This window comes from Physeter macrocephalus, chromosome 20, assembly GCF_002837175.3.
Source record: "Physeter macrocephalus isolate SW-GA chromosome 20, ASM283717v5, whole genome shotgun sequence".
NCBI lineage: Eukaryota > Metazoa > Chordata > Mammalia > Artiodactyla > Physeteridae > Physeter > Physeter macrocephalus.
This window is the reverse complement of record NC_041233.1, coordinates 96,609,140-96,631,636: the sequence shown is the minus strand read 5'-3', so window position 1 is coordinate 96,631,636 and position 22,497 is coordinate 96,609,140. Positions and strand designations below refer to the sequence as shown.

At 38.0% G+C, this 22,497-nt stretch overlaps 1 protein-coding gene across 1 annotated transcript in view; it reads right to left on the bottom strand.

The window, feature by feature from the left end:
* Positions 1 to 4,396: 4,396 nt before the first annotated feature.
* The window catches only part of PPP2CB (protein phosphatase 2 catalytic subunit beta), a 31,839-nt gene continuing 13,738 nt past the window's right edge, over positions 4,397 to 22,497 (bottom strand). Inside the window, exons 2-7 of the mRNA XM_024131408.3 lie at positions 15,529 to 15,738; positions 13,504 to 13,677; positions 11,693 to 11,782; positions 11,419 to 11,580; positions 9,447 to 9,565; positions 4,397 to 5,093 (exon numbers count right to left, since the gene is read on the bottom strand). Coding sequence (XP_023987176.1) covers positions 5,021 to 5,093; positions 9,447 to 9,565; positions 11,419 to 11,580; positions 11,693 to 11,782; positions 13,504 to 13,677; positions 15,529 to 15,738 — 828 coding nt within the window. The 3' untranslated portion in view covers positions 4,397 to 5,020. The remainder of the gene's footprint in view (positions 5,094 to 9,446; positions 9,566 to 11,418; positions 11,581 to 11,692; positions 11,783 to 13,503; positions 13,678 to 15,528; positions 15,739 to 22,497) is intronic.

Sequence of the window (22,497 nt, the reverse complement as noted above, 5' to 3'; positions counted from 1 at the left end):
TTGTTATTGAGCTGCATGAGTTGCTTATAAATTTTGGATATTAGTCCTTTGTCAGTTGCTTCGTTTGCAAATATTTTCTCCCATTCTGAGGGTTGTCTTTTGGTCCTGTTTATGGTATTCTTTGCTGTGCAAAAGCTTTTAAGTTTCATTAGGTCCCATTTGTTTATTTTTGTTTTTATTTCCATTTCTCTAGGAGATGGGTCAAAAAGGATCTTGGCTGTGTTGGGTCTCCATTTCTGTGCGAGGGCTTTCTCCAGTTGCGGTGAGCGGGGGCCACTCCTCATCGCGGTGCACGGGCCTCTCACTGTCGTGGCCTCTCCCGTTGTGGAGCACAGGCTTCAGATGCACAGGCTCAGTAGTTGTGGCTCACGAGCTTAGTTGCTCCGCGGCATGTGGGATCTTCCCAGACCAGGGCTTGAACCCATGTCCCCTGCATTGGCAGGCAGATTCTTAACCACTGCGCCACCAAGGAAGCCCTCCATTTATTTATTTATTTATTTTATTTTTTTAAATTTATTTTTTATTATTTTTATTTATTTATTTTTGGTTGCGCTGGGTCTTCATTGCTGCGTGCAGGCCTTCTCCAGTTGCGGTGAGCAGGGGCTACTCTTCGTTGCGGTGCACGGGCTTCTCACTGCGGTGGCCTCTCTTGTTGCGGAGCACGGGCTCCAGGCACGTGGGCTTCAGTAGTTGTGGCACGTGGGCTCAGTAGTTGTGGCTCACAGGCTCCAGAGCGCAGGCCCAGCAGCTGTGGCGCACGGGCTCAGCTGCTCCGTGGCATGTGGGATCCTCCCAGGCCAGGGCTCGAACCCATGTCCCCTGCATTGGCAGGTGGGTTCTCAACCACTGCACCACCAGGGAAGCCCCCCTCTATTTATTCTTGAGTCTGTCTGATAAGGTCAAAATACCCTAGTAATTTGCTCAGTATTTCTTTTTTGCTCAGTTTTCAAATTTATTGGCAATTATTCATAGTACCCTCTAGACTTTTTAATCAGTTCTCTTTTATTCTGCAAATTCATGCTTTTGTTTGTGCCCCTGAATGTTTTCCTTCATTTTATTGATCTTTTCAAGTACCAACTTTGGTTCTGTTGATATTTTCTTTTGAATCTTTTCTTTCTTTTGATATTTGCTCTTAACCTTTTAACTTTTATGGAATAGTAAACACTTAGCTCAATTAATTTTCAGCTTTTCCTCTGTTACAATACAAGCATTTAATTATAAATTTCCCTGTAAAGCCTGGTTTGGCTGCACTGCACAAGTTTTGTTTCTGTAAACAGCTTCATTGAGGTATATTTTACATATGAAATATTCCCATTTCAAGGGTAAAGATTTTTGGTAAATTTACCAAAAGGTGCAATCATGACCATAAACCAGTTTTAGAACATTTTCATCATTCTAACAGGAACCCTTATGCCCATTTACAGTTAATTCCCATTCCCACTGGCCAGGCAAAGACATACATTCATTCATTCATTCAGCTAGCTGCGCCAGGTCTTTAGTTGCCGCATGCAGGATATTTTAGTTGTGGCATTGGGGATCTAGTTCCTTGACCAGGGATCGGACCTGGGCCCCCTACGTTGGGAGCACGGGGTCTAAACCACTGGACCACTGGGTAAGTCCCAGGGCTAATCTCCTTTCTCCACAAATTTGCCTTTCTGGGCATCTCATAGAAATGGAATATGTGTAGTTTGTCATGTCTGGCTTCTTTCATTAGCATTTTGAAGTTCATCCATGTTGTATTATGTTTCAGTTCACTCCTTTTTATTAATGCTGGTTTACTATTGTATAACATTTTTGTCTACCCACTGAACAGTTGATGGACATCTGTTTCCATCTTTCAGCTATTATAATTAATGTTGCTGTGAACATTTACATGCATGTCTTTGTGTGAACATGTATTTTAACCATCTACGTGGGTAGCTATGAACGAGTGGAATTGCTGGGTCATAGTTACTTTACGTTTAAGAAGCTGTCAAGTTTCCCAAAGTGGCTGCACCATTTTACATTTATCAATAGCAATGTGGGAGGGCTCCAACTTTTCCACATTCTCACCAATATTTGTTATTTGTTCATAAATAAGAAAGGCTTATTTATTATACCCTTTCTAATGGGTGTGAAGTAATATCTCAATTGTGTTTTTAGTTTACATTTCCCTGATGCCTAATGATGTTGATCATGTATTTATTAGCTATTTGCATATCTTCTTTGGTGAAATGTCTTTTCACATCTTCTGCCCATGTTCTGATTGTCTTATTGAGTGGTAAGAATTCTTTTAAAATCTGGATACAAGTCTTTTATCAGATGTGTGATGCAAATATTTTCTTTCAGTGTGTCTTTTCATTTAATTCTGTCCTTTGAAGCACAAAAGTTTTGAATTCTTTCGTGGTCCAGTTTATCAACTTAAAATTTTTGTGTACCATTCTTTTGGTGTTATTTAAGAAATCTCTGCTTAACCCACGCTGTCAAAGGGGTTCTGTGTTTTCTTGTTAAAAGTTTGATCCATATTTAGTGAATTTTTGTGTATGATGGGAGGTAAGCATCTACGTTCGTCCTTTTGCATTTGCATATAACAATTTTCCTAACACCATTTGTTGAACAGACAAGCCTTCCCTTAATGAATTGCCTAGCTGTTTTTGCTGAAAATTATTTGACTATAAATGTAAGGATTTATTTCTGGACTTTCAATTCTGTTCATTGATCTCTATGTCCCCATCCTTACATTTTGGCTGTGTTGGGTCTTTGTTGCTGCGTGCAAGCTTTCTCTAGTTGTGGCGAGCGGGGGCTACTCTTCGTTGCAGCACATGGGCTTCTCATTGCAGTGGCTTCTCTTGTTGAGGAGCACAGGCTCTAGGTGTGTGGGCTCAGTAGTTGTGGCCCGCAGGCTCTAGAGCGCAGGCTCAGCACTTGTAGCGCATGGGCTTAGTTACTCCATGGCATGTGGGATCTTCCCAGACCAGGGATCGAACCTGTGTCCCCTGCATTGGCTGGTGGATTCTTAACCACTGTGCCACCAGGGAAGTCCTATACTACACTGTCTTGAAAACTGTACTTTTATAGTTAAATTTTGACATAGGGAAGTGAACATGCTCTTTGTTCTTGTTTTTCAAAATTGTTTTGGCTATTCTATTTTATCCACATAATTTTATATGTATTTTCATAACCAGTTTTTCTAAATTGTTTTAGGGAAGTTTAAATTTCCTTTACTTCCTCTTTGACCCTTATTTTTGAAGTTTCAAAATATATAGGTATTTCTATAAATAATATTATTAACCTCGAAATTAATGGCACCCATAGAGAATGTCAATTTTTTGAAAGTTTTTGAGACTTGCTTTATGGCCTAATAATGGCCAATTGTTATAAACGTTCCACATAAACTTGACAAGAATGTGTATTCTGTTAGGATACAGAGATGTATATATGTTTATTAATTATATCAATCTTATTCAAATGTGTTCTTCACATCTTCCACAGTTTTTGTATTTTACTTTATAATAACAGAGTTGAAATCTGCCACTGTAATGAAAACTTGTCAAGCTTTCTCTGCATTTGTAAGGCTTTTTGTTTTTAACATATTTGAGGCTATTCTGGTATATGCATTCAGGTTTAGAATGATGATAACTATTTGTATTGATCCTATGCGCTTAAATTTTGTCTCAAAGTCTATTTTAATATTTATATAGCTACTCCAGTTTTCCTTTTAGTATCTTTTCTTGGTCTGTCCCATCTTCTAATTTCAACCTATCCAAGTCACTTTGCCTCTGGTGTGTGTCTTGTAATCAGGCATATAGCTGGATTTTCTAAAAAACCAACTCTTACCCTTTGTCTTTTAACTAGAGAATACAGTTCATTTACGTTGATTATAATTTTGAGATGTTTATACCTAATTTTACCATCTTGTTTTCTTATATAAAGACAAAAGTTTAGTTTTCCTCTGTGTCTTCCATCTCCACCCCGCAGACTCGGCATGTTCCCTTCTACCATCTGGAATTCATGCTGTACATTTAAACAGCACTACTACTTGTACTAAACTTTATCTGGAGATGATTAATTTATTCTCATTTCTAGATCAAAAGGTAAAGATAAAATAACATTTTGGTTTTTAAAAGATTCTACTCAGCCGTATGATATCCTACAGTTTTTAGCATATCATCCATAGTTTAAAATGTGAATAATACAAACTACCTAATGAAATGATGTTAGAAATATGAATGTCTCTCATGGCCGAAAAGTCATCAGGTATTCTTAAAAATTTTTTTCTTCTGAAAATAAGTCCTAAACAAAGAACACTACATTTAAAGTACCTCAACACAACTATTTATTACAGGTCAAGAGATCTCATATGAAGTTACAAAAGAGTAAAACTTTCATTTAAAGCGTACCACAGTAAATCAACATGTTTTTGTTTACAATGGAAAGTTTATTTGCTCAGTACACCAAATAGAATGCAAGCACTGTCATGACAAATATACAGAAATATGCAGATCAACATAAAATAGTAATTTAGTTTAAAGGAAGGGAAATCTTTTAAATGTTATGACAACGTACTCCCAAGAATCTTTTTTCAGTTAATTATATATTTCAATAAAATACACAGTAATGAATTAAGTGGAAGTTAGCTTGTGAATTTTTCTTGAAAATAAAAATCCAACCCTATTAATCCATGCCAGTTAAACACTCTAACTAAAATTTCCAAGTAAGTGCAAAAGGAGATGGAGTTAGTTACCTTTTTTGCTTGAACAGTCCCAAGGAAAATGGTTACTACAAACACAGCAGGCGAACTGTTAAGACCGACCGATCTAGAACATAGCGTTGAACTAATTTCAGTCTCAAGTTGTGCTGAATGCTCATCATTAGTATGGCACAGTTTGGTCCATGATATGGTTTAATGCCAAGACAGATCCCAATTTGTTACAGAAACACATAGATTACTGTTGCTTTTTTTTGTTTTGTTTCTAAATATATATATTTTAAAAAGCCAGGTATACTTCCACATACAAAGGCAGGTTTTCCCAGGAGGAATTTACAGAAAGTAGTCTGGCGTGCGCCGGGTCACATGAGGCTCTCCACGACGAGGTGCTGGGTCAAACTGAAGGCTATAAATGGCAAAAAAGAAAGCAAATGGTTAAAGGATTTGATGCCACAGGCAAACGAATCAATAAAGAACAAGACACCGAGGTAGAAAGAGCAGTCCTCGTCTCCCACCTTTTCTGTGTTGTCTATGACTGGAATGACCCTGGGTAGGTCACTGCAGGTGTTCTCTTTCATAAAACTATCTCACAGAGCTACGGTGAAGATTTAGGCAGACAAGATGTCTGGTTCATGTCTGGCATAAATGGTTTGTAGTATTACTATCAGTTGAATAGAAGTAAAGAGAGCAGACATGCTTGTTTTAGATTTTAGAGGAAAAGCATTCCGTCTTTCGCTATTAAGAATGATGTAATTAGCTGTGGGGTTTCTGTAGATGGCATTTATCAGGATGAGAAAGTCCCCTTCTTTGACTAGTTGAGTACAGCTGACCCTTGAACCACACGGGGTTGGGGTCCCGACCCTCTGCAGTTAAAAATCCAAGTATAACTTAGAGCCAAGCCCTCCGTATACGCGGTTCCTCCCTACCTGTGGTTCCAAAGCCCCTGTAGTGCTGTAGTGTTTAGAGTACTAAAAAAAAAATCCACATACAAGTGGACTCACGCAGTTCAAACCCATGTTGTTCAACGGTCAACTGTACTTTTACTGTGAAAGGGTGCTGGATTTTGACAAATACTTTTTCTGGCCTTAATGAGATCATGTGGTTTTTGTCCTTTATTAATATGGTTTATTACAAGAACTGATTTTCATATTTTGAACCAACTTCGCATTCCTAGGCTAAATCCCACTTGGTCCGTGTATAATTCTTTTTATACTTCTGGATTTGGTTAATATTTTGTTGCAGATTTTTGGGTCTATATACATAAAGAGTATTGGTCTGTAGTTTTCTTAAAATGTCTTTGATTTTGGTATTAAAGTAATATAATCTTTAAAGAATTGGTTGGGAAGTAATCCCTCCTCTTCTGTGTTTTGTAGGTCTTTGTGAAGGACTGGTGTTAATTCCTTTTTAAACATTTGGTCAATTCACCAGTGAAGCCAACTGGGCCTGGGCTTTTCTTTGTAGGAAGTCTTAAAATTATTAATTTAATTTCTTCATTTGTTACAGGTTTATTCAGATTTTCTATTTCTGAGTCAGTTTTGGTAGTTTTTCTTTTTGTCTTTCTACGAATTGTCCACTTTATCCAAGTTCCCCGTAGAGCTACTGGATTCCCTTACGATGCCGCTTCTTTCAGTAAAAGGCGTGGGGCGATTTTGGAAATGTGAGTCTTCACTCTCTTTTTTTCTTGGCCAGTCTAGTTAAGGCTTTTCAATTTTGTCAAAAAGAAACCACTTTTGGTTCCGTTGGTTTTCTCTACTGTTTTTCTACTATTTCATTTTATTTCCACTGCTAATTTTATTTCCTTCCATATGCTTGCACTGAGTTTAGTTTGCTCTTCTTTTTCTAGGTCCTTAAGGTGTACAGTTAGGTTATGGAGGCTGGACGTTAGAGATCAGGGTGCCAGCATGGGTGAGTTCTGGTGAGAGCCCTCTTCTGGGTTATAGATTGTCAACTTCTAATTCTATCTGACTTTTAATACAGGCATTTACAGCTATAAATTTCCCTGCAAACACTGCTTTCACTGTATCCCACAGGTTTTGGTACACTGTGTTTTCATTTTCACTCATCTCAAAGTATCTTCTCATTTCCCTGGTGATTTCTTCGTTGACCCCCACCCCCCAAAGGTTATTTAGGAGTGTCTTAATTTGTACCTATTTATACGTTTTCCAGTTTTTCTTTGGTTATTGATTTCTGGTTTCATCCCACAGTGTTTGGAGAACGTACTTTGTATGACTCCAATCTTCTTAAATTTTCTAAGGCTTAGGGTTTATAGCCAAGCACATGGTCACTGTTGGAGAATGTTCCACGTGCGTTTGAGAAGACTGTGTTCTGCTATTGCCGAGTGGAGTGTTCTGCAGATGTTAGGTAAAGGTGCAGTGTTTTTCAAGTCTTCTATTTCCCTGCTGATCTTCTGTCTAGTTCTGTTATTGCAAATGGCATAATAAAGTCTCCCACTATTTTTGTTTGTCTGTTTCTTCCTTCAGTTCTGTTCATTTCTGCTCCATATATTCTAGGGCTCCACTGTTAAGTGCATATGTTTATGATATATTTTCCTAACAGTATGACTCTTTATCATTGTGAAGTGTTCTTTATTTCTAGTAACAGTTTTTGGTTTGAAATGTTTGGTCTGGTATTAGTATATCCAGTCCAGCACTTTTATGGTTACTATTTGCTCACCATTTTATTTTTAACCAATTTGTGTTTTTCAATCTAAATAATGTTTCCTGTAGACATCATAAAGCTAGATACTTAAAAACAAAAACGCCAACTTGATGATTTCTGCCCTTTGATTGCACTGTGTTGATGGCTCGTTCAGTGTGACTGATACGACTGGATTTATGCCTGCCATTTTCTTTTCTTTTTTTAAATATGCCTTTCTTTATTGGTTCCTGCTTTAACTGCTTTCTTTTTAGTAAAATATTATTTTCTAACATAGTATTTAAATTCCTTTAATAACTTTACAATTATTTTTATTTTTTAGTGGTTGCTCTGGAACTCAGAATACACAACTTATGAAATTCTACTTCAGATTTATAAATTCTAGTGATTTAAGAGGTATTTACTCCTAGATAGCATAGAGCTCCTTTCCATTTCCATTCCCCATTTTTGCTCTATAATATATAATTACAATTTTATATACTCTTATGACCCTAAAGCTGCTGAGAGAAGAGGAGAGTGAGTGTATATTTATAGATTTTATTAAATAACCTTCTCATTTTCATTTTCATATTCTTCCTTTAATTCAAATTACCATCTGGTGTCACTTCCTTGCTTTAGTACAGCTTTGTTCCCACCCACCACCTCTGTGCTGTTACTATCAAATCTACAACTGCATTTCTATATATTCTGTTTCTTTTAAGTTCAGTTGTACTACAAATATATCCTTACTGTGTCATGCAACTGGTTTTTAAATCAGTTAAGAAGGTGCAATTCTACCGTCTTCTACTATTACTACCTTGTGTGTGCAGTTGACTTACTTTCTGGTATCATTTGCTTTCAGCCTGAAGTGCTCCCTCTAGTATATCTCGTAGGGCAGGTCTGCCAGCATTGAATTCCCTCAGTTTTTGTTTATCTGGGTATGCCCTTCTTTTGCGTTCATTCTGAAGTTGTGCCGGATATGACCTTGGTTTTTTATTTTCAGCACTTTGAGTACGTTTCATTGCCTTTCTGAGGAAATGTCAGCTGATTATTCAACTGAGGTTCCCTTTTGTAAGTCATTTTTCTCTTACTGCCTTCAAGATTATTTCTTTTAGACTCTCAGCATTTTGACCATGATGTGTCTGTGTCTGACCGCTCCTGTGTGCGTACAGCCTGATATACGTGCACGGCCGTCTTGTCTCCCAGAGTTGACTGTGATGATCTCAGGAAAGCTCTTCTTCACTATCTCTTTCCCTGGTTTTACCTGTTAAAGTTCTCCTTGCTCTCCTCTTTTGCTTGTGGCTACTAGTATCATGGGAGCTATGAGAGCCTTCTCCATTGGTCTCCACCATAATGCCCACTGTCTCAACAAAATACTTATTAGGCTTGCAATTCTCGACCCTCTGTTCTAAGTAAGGTCAGCCCCCTCAGGCAGAGGTAAGGAACTTTTTGTTCTGCATCTCTCTCTGAACAGAACTTCTATGCCACTGTTCTGGAGTTGCAGGCAGGTATGATGGCCCACTTCTAAGTGACATCCCCTGTTCTAGAGTAGGCACTGAGGCAAGAACTGGGGATACAGCATTCTCTGCCTGCCACACATGACTGGAACAGAGCCTGGTCCACCCTAGGAGCCAGGGAGGGGAAGGGAGTCTCAGCCTGACCGACTGCACCCACTGGGAGCAGAGCTTCTGTAACCCTGGACTGGGATAGGTGAGATATGCTGGCACCTGCCCCCCAGGGGGTAGGGGAGAAGCTCCATCTTCTTGACCATACCCACCCAGGACAGAAAGACTGCAGTGCAGTTTCCGTACAGGGGATCTGGAAACAGGAGGGAACACTTGGACTCCAATTCCACAGACTCTGGTGTTATACTGAGAGTTAGCAGATCCAGAATAAGTGTTTCTGTATTTGCTGTATACATTTAGGACAAATTCCAAACACTTGAAAAAACTGTTTAAAATAACGTTTTCCAGTCCAGTGTTTGTTCCTACTGGGGAGGGGGTTTGCCATGTTCCTCACTCCACTATTCCAGAAGCAAAACTCCTCGACCTCTAACTTTAATAATCCGCATTGCAATTTTCCTTCTGAAAGTGATTACATACAATTAAAATTTAAAGTTACTTACAAGGAATACTTCAAAGTGTCATCTAATTCCATGATAGCAGCCTGGTTCCCACAACGATAACAGTAATTCGGTGCACTGAAAATGGTAACCACATTCCGATCGTGACACCAATTGTATCCCTGCAGCATTTAAAAAAAAAAAAATCAGTATTCCACCATAAAACCATAATGTTGACATAGCTAAATTTAGAAAACTAAACTCAAAAGTTACACGAGTATTCTCTGTGGAAATGCAGTCTTCTGTGTTACCTTGTGTGGTGTCCATCTTTAATATGTACATCTACACTGAGATTCAGCTACGGAGCTCAGTAACTGTTTTTCTGCTTAATCTATGCTTGAGATCGTGGCTAGGACGTGTATTCAGATTTCTCCCACAATGACGGAAGATGTCTCAATTCTTCCTCATAAATTATGTCAATTTTTGCTTTATGTACTTTGACTCCATTACTAGGTAAGTAAAAGTTTAGAATTATTCTCTCCTATATAACTGGGCCACTTTTCATCAGCAAAGACCTCTTTTTATTTCTAAATATACTACTGTCTTACGGCCTTTTCTGATTCATATTATTAACTATATTTTGGATAATTATCTAATTGATATACTAATACACCATTTTCCATCCCTCTATTTCTAGTCTGTGGTATCATCATGTTTTAGATAAAGCCCAAATAATAGGTGAATTTTTTGATTATTTATCCAATTTGAGACTCTCAGTATTTTAGGGAAGTAAAAATTTTTATCCATTCACATTCCTTATGATTATAATGAGGTTTATCTTTACTGTACAAATCTATGTTCTTTATTACCATGCTGTTACCCCTTCTGCCTCTGTTGGGTTAGTGAAATTTCTCTAACATCTTGAAGCCACTCCCTACTGGTTTGGAAGGATTATATTCTATTTATATTCCTTTTATGTCTAAAGAATAGTAACATCATGGTAGAGAAATGTGGCAGGCACCACCTTAACTAAGTGATCCAAATTAGTTAATAGCACCAGCACTGGGAAAGATCTCATGACCTGATACGGTGTGCCGAGAAGGACACATCATCATACTGTGATATGCCCGCCAAAAGTGCATATCCTGAATCATAAGGAAACATCAGCCAAACCATAAATGAAGGCTATTTCTACAAAATAAAATTGCTTGTAGTCTTCAAAAATGTCAAGATTATGCAAAACAAAGGAAATGTGAGGAATTTCCACATCCAAGGGGACTGAATACAGCATGATCCTGGATGAGATTATAGGTGCACACACACATTATTAAATTTTGCTATAAAGGACATTGGTGAGATAATACAAATTTGACTAAAGCATTTATAGACTTAAAAATTTTTTTTATTATTTTATTTTTTTGGCCGTGCTGCGAGGCTTGTGGGATCTTAGTTCCCTGACCAGGGATCAAACTTGTGCCCCCTGCAGTGGAAGCACGGAGTCTTAACCACTGGACCGCCAGGGAATTCCCTGAATAAAGCACTTAGACAATGGTACTATATCAATGAAAATTTCCTGACCTTGGTAACTATACTGTGGTTATTTAGGAGAAAGTCCTTATTTTTACAAAACACACATGGAAATTTGGATGTAAAGGAGGATCTCACCTGCAACTGACATTCAAACAGCTAAAAAAAAAAAAAAGGAATGTGGGAGGGGAAGGGGACTAGGAAGGGAGAGAGAATGGTAAACAAATATTACAATATTTATATTTGAGGAATCTGAGTGTAGGACAGAAAGGAATTTTTTGTTACTATTTTTTTGCACTTTTTCTTGAAGTCTAAATTAATTTCAAAAGTGAGATATAATTTCGCTCTGGCCAACTAGTACTTTCCCTACTTGCTAAAATCAACCAAGTTTTTTCTCCTTTCATTTAGGTAGTGGGGAGGAATGTTTCTGACATTCTAAATCATGAAGCTTTATTAGAGAGACATTTATTTGAAACAGAGATCATCATCCTGTAAGAAAAAGACATACCTCCATTACAAGTTGGTGAGCACGAGAAACCAGTGTGAGACCATTGGCATGGTTAAATGTTTCAGAAATATCTTGTCCAAATGTGTAGCCAGCGCCTCGTGGTGAAATACCCCACCCACCACGATCATCTGGATCTGACCATAACAGATCACACATTGGGCCCTGGCAAAGAAAATGAAGTATGCGATGTAAGTTATGAGTACTCATATTTAACTAATCTAGGGTTACCACAATGTGGTTATATTTCTTTCTTTTTCATTAAAACTAAGTTTACCTCATGTGGAACTTCTTGTAAACGATCCAGGGCTCTTATATGATCCAGTGTATCTATGGATGGGGAGAGGCCACCATGGAGGCAGAATATCTGTTTATGAATTTAAAAAGAAAATGAATTTGTTTTATTAAATGCTAAAAGTTAATGGAGAGTAAATAATGGTTACCAATGTCAATCCTAGTAGCTTTTCTTTTCAAAATAGCATTTAATAATATTCACAGTGGAAAATGTGTAATACACAATGGAAAAAAACAATGCATGATCAGAGAGAGCTGTTAGCATTTAAATATACTTTTTTCTTTATAATCCTAGGTATTTTATATAGTGTATTTCCACCTTCTCTAGAACGCGATTTCCGTGCTTGTGACCCACCATTAACTTTTCTGTTGGTTACTGCTGACATATAAAAATTTAAAATTTCTCTTACAGCAAAGACCCTACTGATTCCTGTTATTGGTTGTAATAGTTTTTCAGTTTTCTAAGAGTTTTCTGAGTACATAATCATGTTGTTTGCAAAAATATTTTTTATTTTCTCAATGTTTATACCTTTTAATTATTTTTATTGCTCAGTGCACTGGCTAGGACTTCCAAAAACAAAATTAAATAATAAGATTTTCTTTGGGGGAGGAGGGGAGGGGAGAGATACTACTCCCAGGTCCATTCTCCAGGGATTCTAAGTCAGAGATAATAAAGTTTTAGAGGGCATTTTTCTCCTGATTTTGAGTAGAAGGTTTCTGACGTTTTGCTGATAAGTATAGTCAGTGTAAGTTTCTTCATCCAAGTAGTGTTATTTTACTCCTTAATTGAGTTTTAAATAAAGGTATAGGACTTTGTTCAAATGGTTTTGGTCTGATTTCATTCTTCTGTGCTTGCCGTGTCTGGTTTGGCATTGGGGTTATACTAGCCTTACAGAGTGAGTTTTGAAGCTCTCCACCTCTTCTTAAGCTTTGAAACTCAGAAATGTTATGTTCCTTAAAGGTTTGGTAGAATTTGCCTAAAAAACTACCTAGACCTGGTTACTCTCCAATTTCTTCTTAGTCTGATGGTCTACTTACATTGGTCTAATTTCTTCAAAACAATTTAATAATTAATATTCTGCTATAATCAATTTCATCTGTTTTCAAGTTTACTGGAATAAAGCTGCAACTGTTTTTGTGATTTGTAAGTACCTCCATACTTAGAGTAATGCCTTATTTCTCATTCCCAGTGTTTTATGTGACCTCCCGCTCTTTTTCTGTATCAGTTTTGACTATTATATTTCTTTAATAGACTTTCCAAAAACTGCTTTGGGCCATATTGATCAACTATGTATTTTTGGCATCTATTTCTGCTTTTATTTGTAATTAACCCGAGTTTATTTTCATTCTTTGAATTAAATGTAATTTATAAATAAATGCATTTCCTTGCATTTCATCCCTTACTTACATCTAAAAGTTTTGGTTTACACTATACTTCCACTTGGTCATTTAGAAATGACTTCTATTTTATGAGTGTTAGTAGAAGACTGTGAAAGTTCCCAAGGAGGTAGATTTGTCCTACTACTCAGAATCAGAAACTGTCACTTAACACATGGTGTATAAATAGATATATCAATAGATGGAAAGGGAAGCAGGAAGATGGAGAGGATGAAAGGAAGAACTTGCTGGTCTCAACGTGTATAAAACTTACCCAGTTCCCTGTTCTGAAACTTTAAGTATAAGGGAAAGAGGCAGAAAAGGCCAAGGAGATGCAGAAAGAATGTCATGTCAATCTAGACCCTAAATTACTAATAGAAAATCTTTTCCTACTTTTATCTGTCCCCACATACATACCTGTCCATCTACTAAAGCTGTAAGTGGCAGATAGTCAAACAGATCTGTGAAGTATTTCCAAACATTGGCATTCCCATACTTTCGCAGACATTCATCATAAAAGCCATATACTTGGGTAATTTGTCGGCTTTCGTGGTTTCCTCTCAATATTGTAATACGTTCTGGATAACGCACCTGAAGGAAAAGGAAAAGAAACCCATGGAAGTATTTTTACTAGTGTTATGCTAAAGCACATTAACCCCTGACCCATTTCTTTAAATGGTCCTTCAGTCTGCTAGTACATTAAATGTAAATTCTTTTTCAGAATAAAAAATTTTCTCATTCATCACCAGGTCCTCTTGATTAACCTTTGAAATATTTTTTTATGGCCGTCCTGCTTCATACTATGTATCCATACTCCCCTCACTGGAATCCTTATTAACTGGTAACTATTTTATTATAATAAAATCGTACCTGACTCTTTGTCTCGAGTATCTTTTTCATACTCAAATTATCACTAGTCTTCTAAGTCTTTCCAGAACACTATGACTTTTTAATGCTCCACAGACACAGAAGAGATCTGGACCCAAGACAAACTCTCTACAGACTAACTTCTCCCTCCCTTTTATTTCCCACAGAAGAATGTATTTGCCAACAGAACACAAAAACAGGCCCTGCCAGGCTGGAGATGAAGATGGTGAGGTGTAGGAAGGGAATGAATAACTTTTTTTAATATATCTTTGTTATGCTTTAGTTCACTTCCTAGAACCTGTATATTTTACAGTATTATGTTGAAAACCAACTTTTTATGATGCACATGTATTGTTAAAAATTCATAAATAATTAAATACTTGACAATTTTGGGGAAAAAAAGAAATTTTAGACATGTCAAAAAAAACAAAAACAAAAAACAGGAAGGCCCTGCCAAATGTGGGCAAGATTTCAAATGTATTTATATAGTTTCCTTTCCATAACAGAACACAGAGACATACTTTATGGCATACTTTTTGGTTAGCAATGTCTGATAAGAAGTATAAAAAAGCATCAGATTCTGCAAACCAAAAAGCTGCAAACGCATACTTCACATGTATTCACTAAGCATCCATTATGTGTCCAGCACTAAGCACAGCGTTCAAATCTAGTACCAGGTCCACACAAATATAATACATGAATTCTGCTGGTTAGGGAATGATTTCACTTAAGGAAGTATGAGAAACAAGGCAATAAACCACTATGTAACATAAATAAGGGATGGGAGAATACATCTTATGATAATTTAGAGTAGGAGGAGTAAAGCTAAGGTGGTTGAAGGCTTCATGGAAGAAGTAGGACTTGAGCTGAGTCTTGGCAGAAGGGGTGAGAAATCAGAGACAGAGTCATCGTTTGGGGAAATCAGGTAAATATTTGGAGACAGCCAGAGCACTGAAATACTCCGATTTGAGGCAAAGAGTTTGTCCTACCAACTACTAGCAGCAAATTCAGGCTAGACAGTAGAGGACCAGCCAAGGAGTGTGAGCTCGATTCTGCAGGTAACAGAATCATTGAAGAGTTGGGAACAGTGAAGTAACAAGATGAATGTTAAATGAGAGAGGTTTAATCTGGCAGCATAAGCAAGGTAGATCTGGAGGGGTCAGATCTTGGAGGCAGAAATATTAGCTACCACACTACTGCACTAATTAAAGTGTGAAGTGATGAAGATATACATTGTATGATAGTAAAAATAAAAAGACACAGGAATAACAGATTTTGCAAGGCAAGAATTTTTTAAAAACTTATTAGTTGACTATATATGAGGGATAAGTTGACTAAAAATGATTCCAAGACTTCAGCTATGGATTACCTACAACAATAATTTACCAGAAGTAGGCAGGAGAGGTTTAATGTATCATTTTCATGTCTCTCTCTCAAAAGATGTAAAATGAAGTATTATTTTAAGGGGCTATAAAGTGAATGGATCATAAACTAGAACATCTGATATGCAATGCCGCCACGCTTGCCTTCTGCCGATTAAAACTTGAAAAAAAAAAAAAAAGTCATTAACCATACCTTTAATGCCACAAGAAGAGTCACAGTCTCCACAGAATAATAACCTCTGTCTACATAGTCACCCATGAATAGATAGTTTGTATCTGGTGACTTCCCACCGATTCTAAAGAGTTCCATAAGGTCATGGAATTGACCATGCACATCTCCACAGACGGTAACAGGACAACGGACCTCTTGCACATTTGATTCTTTTGTTAAAATTTCCTTAGCCTGTTAAAAAAAAAAATGAAATCAACAATTAAAAAAAATTCTATCACAAAGTTGAAGGCATCATTTCTTGTCTATTAAAAGAAAATCTGGAGGAAAAAACCACCTGAATGTGTATTATAAAATCATAAAACTAAAACCACAACAAGATTCCACTTTTACACCTACTAGGATGGCTAAATAAAAAAGAATTACAAGTGATTTTGAGGATGTGGAGAAACTGGAACTTTCACACAGTGTTGGTGAAAATTTTAAATGGTACAACTGCTGTGGAAAACAGTCTGACAGTTCCTCAAGGTGTTAAACATAGAATTACCATGGGATTCAGCAATTCCATCCCTAGATATATACTTAAGAGAAATGAAAACTTAAGTTTACACATGTTCACGGCAGCATTACAATAGCCAAAAAGTGGAAACCACCTAAATGTCCATTAACTAACGAATAGACAAATACGGTATTATTCATTCAATCGACTATTATTCAATAATAAAAAGAAATGACGTACTGACACATGCTATAACTCTGAAAACATATTAAGTGAAAGAAGACAGTCACAAATGGTCATATATTGAATGACTCCATTTACGTGAATTGTTTAGAACAGACAAATCTACAGAGACAGAAGATGAGGGTTGCCTAGGGCCAAGGGGTAATAACTCAGGGGCATGGGATTTCTATGCCTATTCTCATACCCTATAGGCAGGAATGCACATCTGTGGAAAGCTAACAAAATGTAAACTGATCTGAGGCAAAGACTGCCTAACCTCAATATCCACTATCCCTTTCCTTCTCAATAATTAAATGAATTGTATTCAATCAGAGAGCCATGCTCCAAGCTGAAAAACTACATTTCCCAGCTGTCTTAGTTCAGGCTGCCGTAACAAATAACAGACTAGGTGGCTTAAACAACAGAAATTTATTCCTCACAGTTCTGAAGATTGAGAAACCCAAGATCAAGGTGCCGGTTGATTAGATTCCTGGTGAGGACCCTCATCCTGGTTTGCAGAGGGACGCCTTCTTGCTGTGGACGCCTTTTTCACATGGTATTAAGAGAGAGAGGTCATCTCTCTAGCGTCTCTTCTGATAAAGGGCACTGATCCCATTAATGAGGGCTTTACCCTCATGACCTAATTGCCTACCGAAGGCCCCACCTCCAAGTACCATCACACTGGGGGTCAGGCATCACCTATGACTTCTGAGAAGACACAAATATTCAGTCCATAGCACCAGCCTCTCACGCAACTACAAATGGCTGTAAGACTAAGTTCTGGTCTGTGTGATGTAAGGAGTGTTATGTGGGAACCAGAAAGTTTCCTTAAAGAGGGAGTGTGCCCTTCATCACTCTCCATCCTGTTGCCTAGAATGTATATGTGATGGCTGGACTCCAGGAGCCACCTCTACCATAAAGAGCAAGCAGAGTGTTGGAAGATGTGGCAGGCTGAAAAAACACACTGCAAAGAGATATACTCCCTTCCTGATAACCAGAACCTGTGTATGTTACCTCGTATGAAGAAGATGTGATTAAGCATCTTGGGGGAGGCACTTATCCTAGATTATCCCAATAGGCCCTAAATGTAATTACATATACCCTTGTTAGAGAGGGAGAGGGAGTTTTGAGACAGACACACGGACAGAGAAGTCCATGTGAAGAGAGAGGCAGACTGAAGTGGCCAACGAGTGCCGCAGTCACCAGACGCTGGAAGAGGCAGGAACAGATTCTCTCCTAGAGCCTCCAGGGGGTGCGAGGCCCTGCTGACACCTAGGTTTTGGACTTCCAGCCTCCAGAGCTGTGAGTGATAAATGTTGTTTTAAGCTGACCAGTTAGTGGTAATTTGTTACAGCAGCCCCAGGAAACTAACACAGCAAGATGTCTGGTTTCCTGATACCTCAGTGGAGTTATCACCCCCGGACTGCCTATCTCCAGGTTTTCGTGTACATGGAGAAATACAAACTGCAACCTTGGTTAAGCCTTTATTATTGTGGATTTTCTGTTACACAAACCAAATCGAACACTAACTGATACATGGTTACACTATTGGACCAAGCAACTCCACTTCTAGGCATCTACACTATGAATAAAATCAGATAAATATGTATGGATATAAGTAAAGGAATGTTTGCTTTTAAGAAAAAAAAATGAAACTATAAATGTACACTGGATAGTTAAGAAAACAAATATGAAACATCCACAGAATGGAATACTAAGTAGACATTAAGAATGTTATAGAAGTATATTTGATATAATGGGTATTTGGTATATAAATGAAAAAGGCAAGTCACAAAACTGCAAGATCATATATAAGAAAAACATAATAAGAAAAACTGTCTAGGAGTTCCACACCAAGAAAACTGCTCTAACAATTTTCAGACATGATCATGTTAGGTTCTTCAAATAGCTGGTTCAGATCACAGGACCAAACTTTCACAGCAGAGTCATTCAAGTCAAGCCCAAAGCATTAATGCACTGGGGTTAAAGACAAAAAGTCCTTAATACAAGAACCAATTTATAGGGACTTCCCTGGCAGTCCAGCAGTTAAAGACTTCGTCTTACAATGCAGGGGGTACGGGTTCAATCCCTGGTTTGGGAGCTCAGATCCCACATGACTTGTGGCCAAAAAACCATAAAAAACATAAAACAGAAGCAATACTGTAACAAATTCAATAAAGACTTTAGAAATGGTCCACATTAAAAAAAGAAAAAAATCTCTGAAAAAAACCAAAAACCAATTTATGGAAGCCAAATCCCAAAGTTAAAAGGATCCTAGTATAATGGCTGAAGATTGAGAAAACAAGTAGCAGAGGTCTTTCAAGAGCAACACAACCTCCTGCAATGGAGCCAACAACTGGAAAAAGTCATGGCAACAAGCTTAAAAGTGAGTAAAATCATTGTGGCATCTGCTTAGCAAGCATCAAGTAATTTGTTTTTCAAGTCAAATGGGAGCAAATAACCAACATTTTCCAGAAATATTTAAAACAGAATCCTCAAGTCATGTAACATTAAGAATTTTTAACAAGCTAACCCTACTGAAAGAACCTACTAAAGGAAGTATTACCAAAAACAGAGGAAAGATTACTTAATATATAGTTCCCACACAGGACAAGTTAGGAGGCTGATAAACCATTCGCTCTGATGTACACCATACACCGCAATCATGTGACATATCAAAATATTCCTCAAGAGTAAGGTTCATGTATCCATGTCACATCTGTCAAGTGTCTGTTATAGGCCAGGCACCAGAGATAAAAAGAGGAACAGGTAAACTCTCCACCTCAAACACGCTGGCTTTGATGAGCTCAAACCAAACAAAATAAAAACTTGTTTTTATTTATACAGAAAGAGATAAAAGAAAAAGCCTGGGGAAATATTTACAGCACACAGGATAACAGAATAATACTGACATCTGCAGTATAAAGATATTTGTAGAATAAGTTACAATATGCCTCAAAAATAATTGATTCAGTCAATCCTAATTAAGAGGTCACATTTTTGAGAGGCCCAAGAAAACTATTTGTATGAAAGCATTTGAGAATATATAGCTCTGAATTAGCCTTCATTGTTTAAACTGTTAAATGGAAGAAGGTTTTAAACTATAACAGTTGACTTAAAATGTAAAGTTATATTTTCTGTATTTTAAATCAAGAAGTTAATTTTTAAGCCTAGGTAGGGAGATTTTCTACATTGATGGCTTTATTAGTTCCCAAACTTGTAATAGTGACACTATGAAGTTTTGTTGAAAAACTTTTATTCACTTACTATACTGATCTCCTTAAGTTTTAAGAGTAAAAAGGGGTCACGAGATTAAAAAGCTTGGAAATCATTATATTAATGCATCTGTTCTGTTGACCTACATGTAAGATGAAAGATAAGGGTAAGTCGGTTCACATTACTACAAAGACATGTATCATTCACCTCAACTTGCTTTCAGTGACTATTTCGTCCTATTACACCAATCCAAAACACTGATGTTAGAATACATAAAACAAAATCCCAATGAAAGTCTGTATACACACTGTGAGAATCACAAAGAAAGTCAGTCTACCTCCAGGTTCATCTATGCCAACTGGATGCACCTAGCCCAGCTTTTAATCTGAAGTGACTCTAAGCAGTAGGGACAATGGCAAGTTCTACTCCCACACAGGTGTTCTCTCCAGCATTCTAAATTGTTTCTATGGTATGATTTTGACTGTGGCTCCAATCTCTCTTTAATTTCTGCAAAATTTCCAAGCTTGGTTCTCCAGCTTGCCTTCTGATTCTAGGCTACTAAACATTCTTCTGGCAAATGACATTTCTGCTTAAGTTAGCCTGGTAAACTTCCCAAGAGTTATGAACAGTGTAGTCCATATTTTTCTTCTCTTTGCCTATAATTAGTTAGAATGAGATTATATGTGCAGTCTTCCAGAAAAATGAGTTTTCCTCCCATTTGAAATCTAACTGTATAACCCTAAGACCTATATACCCCTTCAGTTTCTTCACTGAGACTAGGTATCTGTGAGTCTGTGTCTCTCTAAAATGTGAAGTCTTACCTTCCACATGTGTAATGTGGAAATAGCTATGCTTTTCCAAATTCAAATTCTCTAAGGGTTGATTCTTAGCTGTGTGGCAAAATACATTATTTTATTATCATCATGTTACTGAAGTACCTTTTTCTCAGGGGGGAAGAGAAGACCTAAACTGTGGGTTTATTTTTCTCTTGTAACAAGAAGCCTGGACGTAGGCAGTGCTGGGTTGGTGCAGCTTCTCAAGGGCCATTGGGGCAGCAGACTCTTTCCCTTAACCTTCTCTGCCATCCTTAGTAAACAGAATCACCATCTCATGGTCATAAAATGATGATGCATCTGTAGGCACTGCATCTGGTATCTTACTCAGCAAGAAGGGGCAAAAGGCCAAAGGGCACATGCCAGTCTAGTCTATCCATCTCACAAGGTTTTCCCAGAATTCTCACTGGCCAGCTGAGACACATGCTCCCTGCTGCCCAATCAGTCACTGGGATGGGGCGAGAATGAGGGCAGAGCTGCTACAAGGTGTAATTCCAATTAGAACGGAAGGAAATTTTAGAGATTATCAAGCATCTCCTTAAAGGTCTGGCAAACGGCCAGAAATGTCTGAGATCACAAATGAAACAGCATTTTTACCAAGTTTATTCATAAGATACCTTCCCAATTTTGTTCAGAAAAAAATCAAACTGAAGAGCATAAGTCATCAGAGAGTTCAGTTGGACCCGATGTCTATTTTTGTGATTATTAATTAAAAAAAAATACTCAGCTGATGGTTCCAACTCTAAAAAGGAAACCTGCTTCATATACGAACATTATCATTACTGTCTCACTTTAAATATAGAAATAAAAAGCCCCCAAATGTAAATATTATCCAATTCAATTTTTAAAAAAATTTTATTCATTTATTTTTGGCTGCGTTGGGTCTTCGTTGCTGCAGGCGGGCTTTCTCTAGTTGCGGCAAGCGGGGGCTACTCTTCATTGCTGTGCGTGGGCTTCTCTTGCGGAGCATGGGCTCTAGGCGCACGGGCTTCAGTAGCTGTGGCACGTGGGCTCAGTAGTTGTGGCACACGGGCTTAGTTGCTCCGCGGCATGTGGGATCTTCCCAGACCAGGGCTCGAACCCATGTCCCCTGCATTGGCAGGTGGATTCTTAACCACTGCGCCACCAGGGAAGTCCCACAATTGTTCTTTTAAGGACATATGGTTATCTTAACCCAGCACAGGTTTTATAAAACTATGAGGATGGGTTAAGATATGTGATTTACAGTGTGTGTGTGTGTGTGTGTGTGTGTTTGCTTTACCATAATACTTCCTAAGCTTTTATCTACATAACAGTGAAGTACTTTGTCAGGCCACAGCCAGCCCCCCTCCAATATTTTTATCTTTACTGTACATATTCCTGATGTTTCTAAACACTTGGTTTATAGTTCACACCCTTTATTGTAAAGTGATCTTACTGTGAGATCACACTGGCTTGCCTTCAAGGAAAGAATGTGCTGGACTGGCAGAAGTAAGTATACAGTTCACCTGATACTTGGAATTCTCAGTGTAAAAACCCTTGTGTGGCAGGGGTCCCCAAGACCAGCCCCAGGTTTGGTGGTGATTCACAAAAGAAGGTCCACACAACTCAGCACGTAGTTGTACTCATGGCTATGATTTATTACAGCAAAAGGATAGAAAGCAAAATCAACAAAAAAAGGCGCATGGGGCACAGCCCTGAGTAAATCAAGCGCAAGCTTCAAGAGTCCTCTCCCAGTGGAGCTGCGGAGAGTGCGCCTAACACCTGCAGCAACAAGTTGAAACTACACGTGTGAAATCTGTCAGTCACGGGGAAGCTCATTAGAGGCTCTGTGCCCAGGATATGTAACGGGGAGCTGGTCACATGGATACCCCTGCCTAGCATGTACCAAATTCCATACTTCAAAAGAAGAGCACGTGTTCCGCATAAATCACATTGTTTGCATAAACAGTTTAGGCACAGTGAGACATGCTTAACAGGGAATGGTGGGAAGCCTCCCCAAATCCAAGGTTCCAGACACCAAAGACAACCTTGAAATGAGGCCTTTCTACATACAGTGGTCTTAGGACTGCTACACTAACTCTTTTCTGTACACCATGTAATTCTATATATAATTCTCACGAGTGCTTTTTAATGTGACTTAGCACCCAAAGTTTAATTATCTCTAAGACTCTGACAAGGGCTTCCCTGGTGGCACAGCGGTTGAGAGTCCGCCTGCCGATGCAGGGGACACGGGTTCGTGCC